This window comes from Syngnathoides biaculeatus, chromosome 23, assembly GCF_019802595.1.
Source record: "Syngnathoides biaculeatus isolate LvHL_M chromosome 23, ASM1980259v1, whole genome shotgun sequence".
NCBI classification, from domain to species: domain Eukaryota; kingdom Metazoa; phylum Chordata; class Actinopteri; order Syngnathiformes; family Syngnathidae; genus Syngnathoides; species Syngnathoides biaculeatus.
This window is the reverse complement of record NC_084662.1, coordinates 15,788,312-15,802,757: the sequence shown is the minus strand read 5'-3', so window position 1 is coordinate 15,802,757 and position 14,446 is coordinate 15,788,312. Positions and strand designations below refer to the sequence as shown.

General features: G+C 39.4%; 1 protein-coding gene across 2 annotated transcripts in view; it reads left to right on the top strand.

The window, feature by feature from the left end:
- nbas (NBAS subunit of NRZ tethering complex) overlaps positions 1 to 14,446 on the top strand; it is a 161,012-nt gene that overhangs the window by 32,444 nt on the left and 114,122 nt on the right. For both annotated transcript variants that reach the window (XM_061811916.1, XM_061811915.1), the window contains 5 exons: positions 5,258 to 5,336; positions 6,690 to 6,794; positions 6,883 to 7,019; positions 9,608 to 9,694; positions 11,486 to 11,639. In XM_061811916.1, the coding sequence (XP_061667900.1) occupies positions 5,258 to 5,336; positions 6,690 to 6,794; positions 6,883 to 7,019; positions 9,608 to 9,694; positions 11,486 to 11,639 (562 nt within the window). The remainder of the gene's footprint in view (positions 1 to 5,257; positions 5,337 to 6,689; positions 6,795 to 6,882; positions 7,020 to 9,607; positions 9,695 to 11,485; positions 11,640 to 14,446) is intronic.

Sequence of the window (14,446 nt, the reverse complement as noted above, 5' to 3'; positions counted from 1 at the left end):
GTAGGTGCACGAGCTCTATAGAGTGCTTGTATCTCGACTTTTTGCTCAAAAGTCAAAGCAAAAAAGTGGCCAATCGACAGCTTTTATCCCCAAAAAATTGTAAGTAGGATCACTCGTACCTCAAGGCACCAGCTGTAAACCTTTTTGGGAGAGCGTCTATTACATGATCGGTGGGTTTTCTATACTATTACATATTGTAAAACATGCTGTAATGCTGTTTATATACCGTGATCCCTTATTGTAAAATTGTATGTTTTCTCGTTTTTTAATCTTGCAAGAAAATCTTATCTCTTAGTTTTTATCAGTCTCGCTGTCAACAGCCTGTTGGCTGCTCAGAAGAGAAGGCAACAACATGGTATCTTATCTGAAGCTTAGATGAGGCCATTACTTTTGCCTTGTATCTGCTGTGGTGGTTCGAAATTGGAGCTAGTCATGATGTGTGGGAGGAAATGCAAAAGTGAGCCGCCACCTTAGACAGTAATGCTTTGATTAGTTTGCGGGAAGGCAAGGGGACATTACTGGCGATGGCAAAACTTGGCGGCGGCGGTAGCAGAGATTAGCGGCTAATCAGTTTCATGTAATTTATGCCTTTGTTGTTAAGCGCCTGGGGAAAGACTAATGAAAAAGCCTTCAGTGGCCACTAATTACCTCTCATACATGCAGATCCGCTCCCACCATCAAGCCCTTCCTACGCACATTAGACACAATTAAAACATCCGAAAGGTAAACGCAGCGAAAAAGTACGGCGTTTACGCAAATAAATGGTGGCCATTAAAAATGCATTTGCATGCAGATGTAGCTTTTTTCCGTAGTTGGATGCTCTCCATTGTTGCTCTCAATTTAAAAGCACTTAACCTTCATCAGAACCAATGCCGGCATAAGGTGTGCCATTCTGACATTTGAATTTGCTCGGAGTTCTTCACTTGACCCTCAGGGTACTGCTCCGTGTGCTTTTAAAATATTACAGAGAACCCCGGTTTACTGCAGCAAGCAAACCCGCAAGAGATGAAAATCTGTGATATCGAGAATAGTTTTTCACCTTCCACATACTATAAAAATAAATTTTAACTTATTAAAACATACTTTTGAATTTCAGCCTAGCTTAACCCAAAAAATTAAAGTCAAGGTTATTTGTATAGCCCTAAAGCAGAAAGGGCTTCATAGCTCCATTGTTGATGTATTAAAAATCTAATTTTATGATTTGGAAACGATCATTTGACCCAGAAAGAGAGTACAGTGGTGTGTTTTGGCTACTTCTTTCTTTAAAAAGATTTTTCTTTACTTTAAAATGGCTCACCTTAACCAGGATCCCTCATCTTACAGTGGCCAAAAGTAGAACCCGAGTTGGTTTTGCAGCGATTTCAATGCCTTGAAGTGTGTAAATCCACTCTCACTGGGACCATCCACCTCCTTTCTTAGCCAGCTATCACGTTGTCATCTTTTCATCTACTGGGCTGTGTTGGATCTTGCACAACTTTCTCCCATTTATTCCAGCACTGTCGGTGTCAGGCATGAACATCTGTGTAGCTCCTCGGGCATAACTATCTCATGCCTTGTGTGGAGATCATCGTCTCGGTAGAGGGCTACAGCTATTTCCATTCATGATCAGTAATGGGAACTACAGTACTGTACATCTGTGCATATGCGCTGAAACTATGCACAGTTAAACGTATAAACAAAGGCCAAATCTGAAATATTTGGGATTTTTGGCAGTAATTGATGGAAAGTTGATAGAAACTGAAATAATTGCACCATATCACCTATTTAGCAGTGCAATTATGAAGCTTTTGAATGATAAGTGGGTAGCATTATCAAAATTATCATGTGGACTAATTTATTTTCTGACTTAATAATAAGTTTGTTTCTATTCGCTAGCATTTCCACTTTCATCACTTTCAAATGTCATTTTGCCGTCGCAGTTCTCTCCCAAATATTTCATGTTATAAGCGTGAGAACTACCTAAAGTGCAAAAACCCTCTTAAATATGGCAGTCTCCAACCCTGTTAGACCTGTTTCCAAGAGTACTCGCAATCTTTTCGAGTGAAAAAACATCTTGTGCCCGCTGTTTTGGATCTGAATAAATCAGGCACTCAGTTGTCATTAAAACCATTTTTCACCATCTCTTACCATTTCTGGACTCCAAAGAGTGACACTTTAATTACTGCCAGTATGAGCGCTAAGCCGGCGTGCTTTGATGTGGTGGCGAGCGCGTTGAGCCGGTGTTAATCTCTACTAGTGTGTATAGAAGAAGCCTCATAAGAAGTGATAGTACCCGTTGTAATGAGGGATTAAGACTGCAATGAAGGGGTCAGCTCCCCCGTGGTCACTCTTCACTTTATCCCGGTTGATACACAGCTTTTGACACTTCATTTTCCCTATACAGGTTGTTAACCTCAATGTTGCAATACTGTTGCGCCAGTATATCATGGTTCTCTGTTGGCACCCCTGTTATATTGCAGATTTTTTAGTGTGTTTTTATGGGTATTTACAATATACTGTACTAGTAAGTCGAAGTTAAGAGTTGCGTGCCTTCAATGTAGTATCATGTTGTGCTACAGCATGCTAGGCATCTAAACTCCAATAATAGCGGTTTGTTTCCACATAACAGAGAGAATATCTGCCTGAGGTGACTTGGAAAAATGATGTGATCATGGAGTATTGTTGTATCCCCTGTTTGTATGTGTTGCTGATCTTTGGTGTTCAAATAGCAGCTGTATGAGCGTGTATGTTAACATCACGTCTTTATTAATGAGCGTTGGCATAGTCCGTTAACAAAATAAATGTAAATAGTTAGTCTTCAAACAAAATAGAAAATAGTAAATCATCTTTAAAATAAATGTAAAAAATCATTTTAATTGAAATCATGCATATTTATTTACTCTAATAAAAAATACATCAATTGGTAAATGGACTGCACTGATATTCCGCTTTATCTACATTATCACAACGCCCAAAGCGCTTTGCAAAGTCTCACATTCACCAACACATTTATGCACCAATGGACAGCTGCTGCCATGCAAGGCGTTGCCAGGCCCACTGATAGCAAATTAGGCTTCAGTGTCTTTCCAAAAGGACACTTTGAAATGGGAACAGTCCGAGCTGGCATAGCAGAACCAGTGACCTTTGGATACTGGTGAGCTGCAGTCGCTCCAATGGTAAATGTGCGTGGTTTATAAAATGAAAAGAACAATGTTTTTAAATAAAAACATTAATAAGGCACTTCAGTAAATGCCAGTCAGTCCATCTTCTTCTTGTACAAAGTAAAATCAATGTACAGTATATGTTCGGATTTTGAAAAAAATGTATTATTGTTTAACCATGCCTATATCAGTCGGGGCTTGACCTTTTGACGCGTAGGAAGTGAGTGCACCATTTAGATCCTGATAAATTTTGACATTTTGTTCATATCTGTGCTTCCAACATTATGGAACAGTTCGTGGAAAACCCCTTCTTTTTTTAATGTACTTTTAGGTTTATCGAAATATTCTTCAGAGCAAAAATAATTTAATTTTACAACCTTTTCATGCAATCGAAGGCTCACACCTGACCACTAGATATGCTTTACTGCCTTTCATTCCCCTCGTGAATGGAAGTACCATACATCCACTAAAGCATAGAGCCTTGTTATTTGCGGCCATCCGCTTTATTTACGGCCGTGATTCAATTATGCAGAAAATGGATTTCGCCTGCACAGTATAATCAGTCGCCTCGCTGACTACTGCTGTGTAATACATTTAAAAAAAAAAAAAAAAAAAACTAAAGCCTTCTACGTATTATGGTCAGTTGATATGTTATGAGTAGCGGGAGAAGATCCCTACACAGTACAATACTGTAGGATATTTGATTAGACAATATTGATGAGGCTTTCAGGGGTGATTGAAGTCACGATAGTCTTTGTTTTTCTTGTGAAAATGTATTCATGATAGTAACAAAGTAAAATCCTGATTTGTTTTTCTCAGGGCATTATGACTCATCAATTAATTGATCGTTAAGACTCATTTTACTCAATTATTCATGCAGTTGAGTTTGGAATATTCCGAGATAAATTAAACCCCGGACAAACTTCCCACAGAAATTTTAAAACGGCCCTGCTTCATGAAGTTTATTTAATGTTTGACAAGCTATTAATGAACTAAACTTCGAAGTTAACCATTTTAGGTCTACACAGAATCTCTTCTACCTGTGCCAGGTTTTTGTTGTTTTAAAAAGAAGTTGGACCAGCATTTTCAAAAAATATTTTCCACCATTAATGTTGACACATACCCTTTATCCACTAAAGGATAAGTACAAAAAAACCCAGCAACTCAGATATCGTGGTTCTTAAGTGTACACACCCTACTATACCGTAATTCCCGGCCTACAGAGCGCATCTGATTATAAGCCTCACCCAGTACATTTGTAAAGAAAATACCATTTGGTACATACATACGCCGCAGCTGTGTAAAAGCCGCAAGTGCCCACATTGAAACACACACACACACCACACACACACACAACACACACACACCACACACACACACACACAGAGTTTAACGCTAACGCTAATGCCGTGCTAACCCTCATGCCGCGCTAATGCTAACGCCATGCTAATAGGGCCGGTCATAAAAAATATACCAGTAAAAATCAAAGAGACATGGCAGTAACATGCTAGCGCAGCGCTAACAGGGCCGGACCGGTAAAAGTCACTTCCTCGGCACATATATTCCACGGGTCTCACTCTTACCTTTTCCGCTCGAGTGCCCCTTGCGGCCGTTAGAAAAAATGCACAAATTAGCCACATCACTGCGTAAACCGCAGGGTTGAACATGTGTGGAAAAAAAGTCGCGGTTTATAGGCCGGAAATTGTTAATTCGGAATGTGGCTGTATTCAGAATCAACCAATCAAAAAAAATGTTAAATGATAGCCAGCCCAAACGTCACAATTTAAAGTGCCTCATCAAGTTCATACGTTCTAGTAGACATTTCCAGATTTCTGTTTAGCTTTGTAGTAGAAGCCAGAAGGTTTTGTGCTAACACTTAGTGCTACTTGAAACAATTCAAACTTTTGAAATGATAACCCAAAAGTTAAACATTGGTTTCGTCAGCCTATAACATTTTTTCCCCATGTCTTTTTGGGAGATTTTAGCATGGTTCCGACCTCTTCAGATTCACTCGCTGGGAATTTTTTTTGAAAAGCTGAAATAAATTGTAATGTGGTCAAAGGTATTTTGTCAATACGTCTGTTCATTTAAAAATTAAAAATAATCTGATGTTGCAGGCTGACACTGGAGCAGAAGGAGCTGTGTCGGAGCCGACTGAAACTGCTGTCGTACCTGGACAGGCTGGCAACGTACGAGGTAAATTTGAACACACCCTGGCGGGACACATTGCCTCTTACCGTTTGTACCTCTTTACTTATCTAAGGTTTTTTTCCCCCCCCTAATAGTGTTGCAATTAAATTTTGTTCCTAATAAAGTGGCCAGTTTGATATGCGGGTCAATGACCATGTCGCCAGCACAAAATGTAATGTGTTCGACCCGCAGATGTCGTCCTCAAATGGCAAAGGGCACAAGAGACTTGATTGGTTTAACCTTTCATCAAATAAAAGGTTGCAGTCATGCTTTGTCTTCTTGTTTTCTCCATTAATTCTTCTTTCCTATTTACTGATTACATTATATTAAGCCAAAAGCCTCCATGCAATATTAAAGAAAGGACCCATCATCAATCCAAAGTAAAGAACTAACTCCACAAGGTCTTTGCTTGACCAAACGTCTTGTGTGTGTGATGAAAGCTGCTGCAACAACTCCCCATCTTCACTTGATTCTATGCCTTACTTAGAGCTCTTATGAAACCAATCGCTTCTCCCTCACACATAAAGTCCCGCCCAAAGCAAAAAGAGGATTTTCTTATCTGCCTTTCACTGATATTCTCTCTTAACCGCAGTAATCCCATTTTAGAAATATTGAAGGGTTGTAGCCCATACTCGCGTCACAGGCATTTGAAAAATCTGACACAAGAATGGATGGCTTTTGGCTGGGAAATGTGTTTTTATTGCACCGTTGAAGGCCACCAAAAGTATATGAATTGGAAAAGTTGAGATTCGGGGTGAGTAATGTGACTGCCGCCACCTTTTTCCACGCTCCATAAATCGCCACGCGGCGCGGCGCACTTTTTCCTTACACAGCGAACAGGAAAAAGATGAGATTTTAGCCTGATCAGAGACAGCCGAGCCAAACGGACATTGTCATGGTAACTGCGGGTGCGCCATTGTATTCCTTCTGCCCCCATCCATTCTCTGTGGATGTCTATGAATATGATATTAAGAGGCTTTTATCATCCCAACTTGGCCCCGGCACTGTCTGAGCACGGCTCATTCAAAGGCTACTTCCCAGATCCACACAGATATTAGAATATATTTTTACCCCAATGAGAAATAATGGAAATGGGAATAAAATGTTCCTGGTCAAACGGTTTCCATTATAAAACCTTCATTAAATTACCAGTGTATTGTATTCAGAATCAATCAAATAATAATTTAATTAGATGAATTGATCAATGAATACATTTGAAGTAACCAAACAAGAAAAGCACTCTTCTGGAGTTCGACATCAACTTGTAGTCCCGGGTTTTGACCTTCAGCCAATTTCAGTAACACTACCTTACTTGACTTTTTTTTTTTTAGTAGTATTGTTCATTCATTATCTCTCCAGGAGATACTCGGAGGTCCCCATGCAGCCGAGCAGAAATATGATGCAGAGTTTTTCAAGAAGTTCCGTAGTCAGAATATTGTTTTGTCAGCACGGAACTACGCCAGGGTAAAATAAAATTCCGCTCATGATAACTTTCATTTTGCACTGCATATCTACTTTGTCCCCCCCTAAAAAAAATCTTTATTGGTTACAGGATAGTAATGTGCAGGCTCTAGACATCCTCTTCACGTACCACGGGGCAGAGTTACTCCAGCATAGATTGGCCATCCTGTCCAACTTCCCCGAGACCACCTCTCCACATGAGTACACCATCTTGCTGCCTGAGGCCAGGTGAGTGTGTTGCACAAATGAAATATTTTGCAAAAATTCACCTTTAAGATCATCCTTGGGAAGCAGTTTGAGCATTTATTCAATATAATTAATATCCACCTTTTAGGTCAATGTTTGAGTGTGCTATTTGTCCTCGCGAGTGAGACAATTCAGCGCGCGCTACTGGAATAACTGGAATGTAGCATTTAAAATCTCTGTAAAATGAAAATAAATGTTTTGGAAATTTGTCACAACATAGAAAAGAGTGTTGTTGAGAGCCTTGGCAAATTTGAATGGTAAAAAAAAAAATTGTCAAGTATATAAAAGACTTCAAAAATGTGAAAAAGCAAGCCCTACTGTCTTCTTTGGAATGCTGCGTGTATGTCTCCTGAACCATGTCCCCCCACCCCAGAAGTGGTAAAAAATTCTAGCTCCACAGTTCACTTCAACGTAGTTTTCAGTCTTTGCACGTTTTCAGCAATTATCTTTGAATATGTAAGATCTGTTCAGTAACAAACCTCTGAATTCATTTTTGAAGGATTTTAGGCTTGATAGCAGGAATATGGAATAAATACTCCGTTTTTTTTTTTCATAGCATTCTGCACTATTAAACTAAAAATAAATAGAAAATAAGAAAAAGAAATACGAAACTCTAATTTAACCAACTTTTAACGCTCATTTCTCGCCCTTTGTGGCTACACATGGCTGACAACTCAGCGTTTGACAAGTGGACAAAGCTTAAGTGTCACCTTGCCTTGGTTTCAATGTTAATGCATGCATAGAGCTGATGTAACAAGTGTTCACTCGGTAAGAGTTTATAAAGGCATGAAAGGGCAGACAAACTTATTTCTACCTTTTAACAGACACAGAAATGCAAACAATATATTACAAATGCCTACAGTATGCATTAGTGGGAATTTTTGGAATGTAGAAAATATTTAGTTGTTGGTATGGTTTGAATCTGTCATAAAAATGTACAATGAGGGATGACTATGGTAGTAAATTAGTGCCACCAGGATTTGAATTTGAAATGCCACAGAAAACAGGATTTGAATTTGAAATGTAAAGCGATCACATTTTCAATAGTTGTATTTCAGTGTAACTTTTCAACGTTAACAATTCAACTGGCTACAATTTGCTGTCGGAAGTTCAACCACCTACAATTTGCTGTCTGAATTTCATCCGGCTTCGATTTGCTCTCTAAAATTCAACTAGCTACAATTCACTCTTCGGTTCTGACCCGAACTAACCCTGCCTGGTTGCTCAGATGGTGAATTTTAGACAGCGAATTGTAGCTGGTTGAATATCAGACAGCTAATTGTAGCAACTATTGAAAATGTGATCACTACATTTCAAATTCAAATCCTGTTTTCTGTGGCATTTCAAATTCAAATCCTGGTGGCGCTAATTTACTTCCATAGACTACGGTAATATGTCTAAATCTGGGAATTTTAATGTAAAATAAATGTTGAATTTTACTGTGGAAATATGCATAATTTTGAAGTTGGAATAGTTTGAAGTAGTTAAATGATTAAAATTCATGTAATTATCATAAGGCTAAATGACGTACTAAATATCTGCAAGATATACAATGGGGGAGAATACTTTGTTTCGATATAATGGGGGCTCACTGTCGACACACACACTTTCCTCCCTTGTTACTGGGCACTTGTGTGACTTCATATGGCAGTGGGGCATTTGCCGCTCTGCAGTGAGCATCCATCATGACAAGGCTCGCCGTGGGCCAGTTCCCCGCTCGTTGTCCCCACTGGCACATGAGCTCCGACTGCACTGCACCACACTCGCGCCGCATCTGCTTGTGTACATGAGCGGGAGGGAGAAGAAGCAGCAGCCCTATGGTGATAATTGATCGCGTTACGGTGGCAGAAAGAAAAGTTCAGAAGTTTTCCAATTTTGCCTTGACGCCCCGACATACTATCAGCTCTAAATTTGTGATTGGAAGCAGATTGTTAGAATTATTACCCCCCCCCCCATCAATAACTTTGCTCTTGCATTAATATTTACTGTCGATGTTTCTTTCCAACTTTTTTTTTTTAAGACAACTTACCTGCCAGGTCTTCTTTTTTTAATTCGCTTCTTTCATGGAAGAACTTGTTACAGAATGTCGGTGAAAAATACATGCTTGGTTTTTAATATCAGTGACTCACTTGCTACTTGGATGTTTGTTTTATACTTTGTGTGGCACCATTAAAGACTGCATAAGCTTTTGAGGATTCGTAGTTTTACACTCACTGTACACTTAGAGTCCAGGTAATGTAAATATAGGTGTAAATTTGAAACCACACAGAAAAGTTTTGTTTACAAGGCTGTCGAATTTGAATGAATTTAAATAATTAATATATAATCACACTCAAAAATAGTGTAAAATAAAGCCATAGAAATAGTAACAGAGGTAGCATGACTTCTATTAGAAGTAGTCCGAGTAATTTTAGCACAAGAGTCACTGCCACTAGTAGTTGTCGTAGTAAGTACTGCTTCTTGGATTAGTAGTTGTAGTAATATTAGTCACACTATGACATGAACTAGCAATAGTATGCGTAATCACGGCAGTAGAATCACTACTAGTGTTTGCTTTTGTTTGCCATCAGCGTTGACGAGTGTGGCAAGCGGGTGCTGATGGCGTGGGACGAGCAGAGACACCGACAAAGCGACTGGTGCGAGGCGGCCGAGTGCAGGTAAGCACAAGTAAAGCTCGTCTCGTCGTGAAAACCTCTCACCAATTCAGCTCGCAACTATTCTGGGTGGTTCTTCCGCAAGCATACTTAAGACTGGATGATCTTGCAAATGTCAAAGGGAACCATAACACACTCATAATCCACAAAGTCGCTGCATTGCCAATATGTGCCTGTGAAGGCAGATTCATTGACACTCTGAATAAGCTAACTCTTGCTCAATACAAATGAATATCCATCCATCCATCCATCCATTTTCTGAGCTGCATATCCTCACAAGGGTCACGGGTGTGCTGGAGCCTATCCCAGCTGTCAACGGGCAGGAGGCGGGGTATACCCTGAACTGGTTGCCATCCAATCGCAGGGCACGTCAAGACAAACAGTCACAATCACACCTCGGGCAATTTAGAGTGTCCAATTAATATTGCATGTTTTTGGGATGTCGGAGGAAACCGGTGTGCCCAGAGAAAACCCACAAAGGCACAGGGAGAACACACAAACTCCATACAGGTGGGGCCAGGATTTGAACCCTGAACTTTACAGCTGCTCCACCATGCCGCCCAAATAAATATCATCAATCCATTTCAGTCTCCCCCTGCAAAAAACAAATTTTGGTTTTAAGAAAGAAATAGTGGTCTATAGAATTGACCACTGTTGTTTCCTGGTACTGTTGCAGAATGCAGGCAGAGAATGAGTGTGAAGTATTTCCAGGTCACGGATACACACACAAAAAAATTTATCCAAAAGACAAACGTCCGTGGTAGCCATATTGCATGAAGGGTATTGACGTGACAGCCTTGTGATCATGCATGCAGAGGGAGGGAGAGGTGTATGGGGGGGAGACAGAGAGAGGCAGGCATGGCAGATTTGGACCTAGGAAGCACACTAATTCCTCACACCTCATGGAAGTAACTCGCCTATGACTGTTCTGTATATCAACGGCACCATAATCAGGCGCACCAGCATGGTTTGTTTGGATAGAATTCGAAACATTTTTCAGTATTTTTTATGTATTCACAATAATTTTGTACCTTAGTAGTCGTTTTAGGCTACGAAAAATACTTACAAACAATTTTGCAGTACAGTAATATGGGTGCATGTGACTCACAAAAAAATTGCTTCAATGTAATGGACTATATTGGATAACCCCCTGCTCCTATTCGGCGGTTCTATCAGGGATCTAATATGCTTGTAATTCCTCTAAATTAAATTTTTTTGGGTTGAGGTGTTGTCTCCCTCAACACACCCCCATATTCTCCAAATTTGCGTGTATTTTTATTTCATCCAACATACAAAGAAAAATGAACTTAAACAAAAAATGTTACACAATTTGCAGATGTTTTTTTATCCCCATAAATCGTGCCCTTTTTTAAATGAAAATGTCAGTTTTATAATTAATCAAAAACCCAAAGTAAAGTAGATTTTGCTCTCCCAAACTCCCGCAAAACTCCCACATAATTTGGAGATCCGTGCTTCTCATTTGATAGCAAATGTCTTCAAATGAAGTACTGTATTTTCTGCAGTATGTGGCGCACTGCATTATAAGGTGCACCTTCAATGACTGGCCCATTTTAAAACATTTTTCATATATAAGGCGCATAGAATAGAGGCTACAGTAGAGGCTGGGGATATGTTATGCAACCATTAGATGGGCTCCGCTAAAGGCTCAATATTGATCCATATATAAGGCACACTGTCAGCTTTTGAGGAAATTAAAGGCTCTTAGGTGCGCCTTATACTGCGAAAATACAGTACTTACGAAAGCTAAATCTATGTCCTGATGTCCTCCCTTAGGACCATGTTGGACTCGAACCTGTTTGATGATGACACCTTCCTGTACGAGGACACCCCAGATTTGCTGCGCTTCCGTTCTGCGACGCCCTCCGTGCAGCTCCTGACCGACTGGTACTGCAGCCGAGCGCAGGATATCGAATCCTGCTCCCGGCAGGTATGCCTAACACCCAATCGAGCCACCTCTTGAACCACCTTTTATGGTGTTGCCTTGAGATACGAGTAACCTGGCTTCAATGTTTTTGAGATAAGAGCCACCATGTGCCCCTTTTTTGCTTTGATACGCGAGTGCAAACTTGAGATATGAGTGCTGTGTGGTGGCATTTAACACACTTCACGATATGCAGCAGTGAGGAATATCAATTCATCAAAAGAGAGGCTTCAAGATGCTTATTGTTCTGCACATGTGGAGTGTATTACTTACTTTAAAAGTAAACAATATGTTGGGTATTTAAAGTAACCACAAAACTTTACCTTAAAGTCTGCTATCTTGATGCTAACAGATTTTGGGATAACCCACAGATGGGCTCACGTAGCATCTGTGTGACAATTTTTTAATGCATTAAGCATCAAATATTTGAACACATTTGGCAGAGCAATACATAACTAGATGATATCACAATACTCACAGGTATGTATTTATACTCTGAGAAGGCTGACTTATATTAGTGCTATACTGAAGAAATGAGACCATCTCCATGTATATCTTTTTGTGTTTTACTTCCCCCAGGTGGCCAAGGGGGGCACACCAGAGGGAACAGTTATGCAAAGTGCAATAAAAAGTTTATTTTTACTTCCATTTATGTGCAATTACATTTTTATAAAGTGCAGTATTATAGAATGGTCTTTTTCTTGTAAATATACTGTATATATGTGTGTTTTTCAGGGAAGCTCGGACAGATTAATTAAATTTCCATTCATTTTGGTGAGAAATGAGCATTTCAGATACAAGTCTTACACGTTGCCAACCTGCTCATGGAACATTAAAACTTGCATCTTAAGGCGCCACTGTATTGAGTGCCCTTTTCTAAAATTTGTACGTACACCTTTCCTTGTTTTTTATTTTTATTTTTTCATCCTGTGTTCATCTACACATTTCATCTACACATTTTTTCCTTTTCCCAAGATTTTTGGGACAATGACAGATTCGTTTTTACTGAGTTCAGATCATTATAGTGACCACTTCAAAAATGAATATTCAGGCCCCACTCCACGTCATTTACCTCCTATGCAGTCATGGATCAAGATTATCACAGGAGATTCTCTTTTGTCGAGATGTCTAACAAGCGTGTGGTCGTCTTTTTTTAATGCCTTACACGGATGGAGGAGTGGGGATTTGAGTGTTCACTGTTCATTTTTGAAGACAACTTTGGCAAACTACACCACCATTCACCATCCTCTCTAAACCACTACAAACATGTGCGTGTCTGAGAAAGTGTAAGGCAATCTTTGTTAATCTCCAGGAATCACATCATATCTCTCCCTCTTTTCTAGTTTCCCTTGTTCCTTTTTAATTAGACTTTGTCTTCCTCTTTTGCTCTCTGCATCACTTATTACTGAGGGAAGCACCAGAGATCTTTCTTTGGCCCCCGGCATTTGAGTTTGTACACTTTTTTTTTTTCTCCCCACGCCCCCACTGCACGCATATACAGTATGCTTGAAAGAAAAGAAATGTTTGGACACTTTGAACAGACGTTTAGCAAGGCTTTATCAATGTTTTTTTTTTTGTCTCTTGTTGAATGTTTTTTTTTTTTTAATTTTCATTTTCCATTTAATTTTAAAAAAGGCATCCAACCTCGTTGGCTCAATGGCAAAAGTGGAACTTATGTATATACAGTTGAAGTCAGACATTTACATAAACTGTAAAAACACACATTTTATTTTTTTGTTTCACTGTCTGAATTCAAATCAGACTAAAGCTCTCATGTTTTAGGTCAATGACGATCACCAAAGTTATTTAATTTGGTTAAATGTCACAATAATGAGAGAAATTCTTAGCAAATCTTTATTATTTTCTTCAAGGTCAGAAGTTTAAAAACAAAAAGTACTATGTCTATAATACTATCCTGACAGGTTAACTGACAACATGTGTCTTAATTGATGGCAGACTTGGGGATATTTTTAAGGCCACACCTCAAACACTCCGCTTCTATGTTTGAAATCTTGGGAAAGTCTAAAGAAATCGGCCGGTAATTCAGAGAAAGAATTGTGGAGCTCTACAAGTCTGGCTCATCCTTGAGTGTAATTTCCAGATGCTTGAAGGTGCAATGTTCATCTTTTCAAACGGTTATACACAAGTATAAACTTCAAGGGAATGTCCAGCCATCACACAGCTCGGGAAGGAGAAGGGCTAAGTGTCCCAGAGATGAACGTGCTTTGGTCTGAAATGTGCCAATCAACGCAAGAACAAAAGCTGAAGACCTTGTGAAGATGCTGTATGAAGCCAATAAGAAAGTGTCATTACCCACAGTGAAACAAGTCCTGCACCGACAAGGGCTGAAAGGCCACTCACAGAGAATGAAGCCATTATTCCTTGAGAACATAAAAAAATCAAAACAGATTATATTTTGTAGAAGGACACTAAGACAAAGATCTTAACTTCTGGAGACATGATCTGTGGTCTGATGATACTAAAATGGAGCATTTTAGCCATAATGACCAACATAGCAAGCAAAATATTTTTTATTTACTCACTTTACAAAAAAAAAAAAAAGAAATTAAACCTTGGAAAAAAAACATCCTCATTTTGTTTCTGACCAAAACATAGCAAATTATGGGGGAAATGGAGCAAAACAAAAAAAAATGTTGAGCTAATTAGTGCGTTGAAGAAAACTGTTTGAAAAGACGAGATAGCTGTTGTGAGTTGTTAGCACAACGAGAGGAAGGCCAGGTGGTAATTACCAAGTGTTTTTAACATGTGAATGGTGTCGGCTGAGCTGTGGGCGGAAATCTCCATCTCTCTCT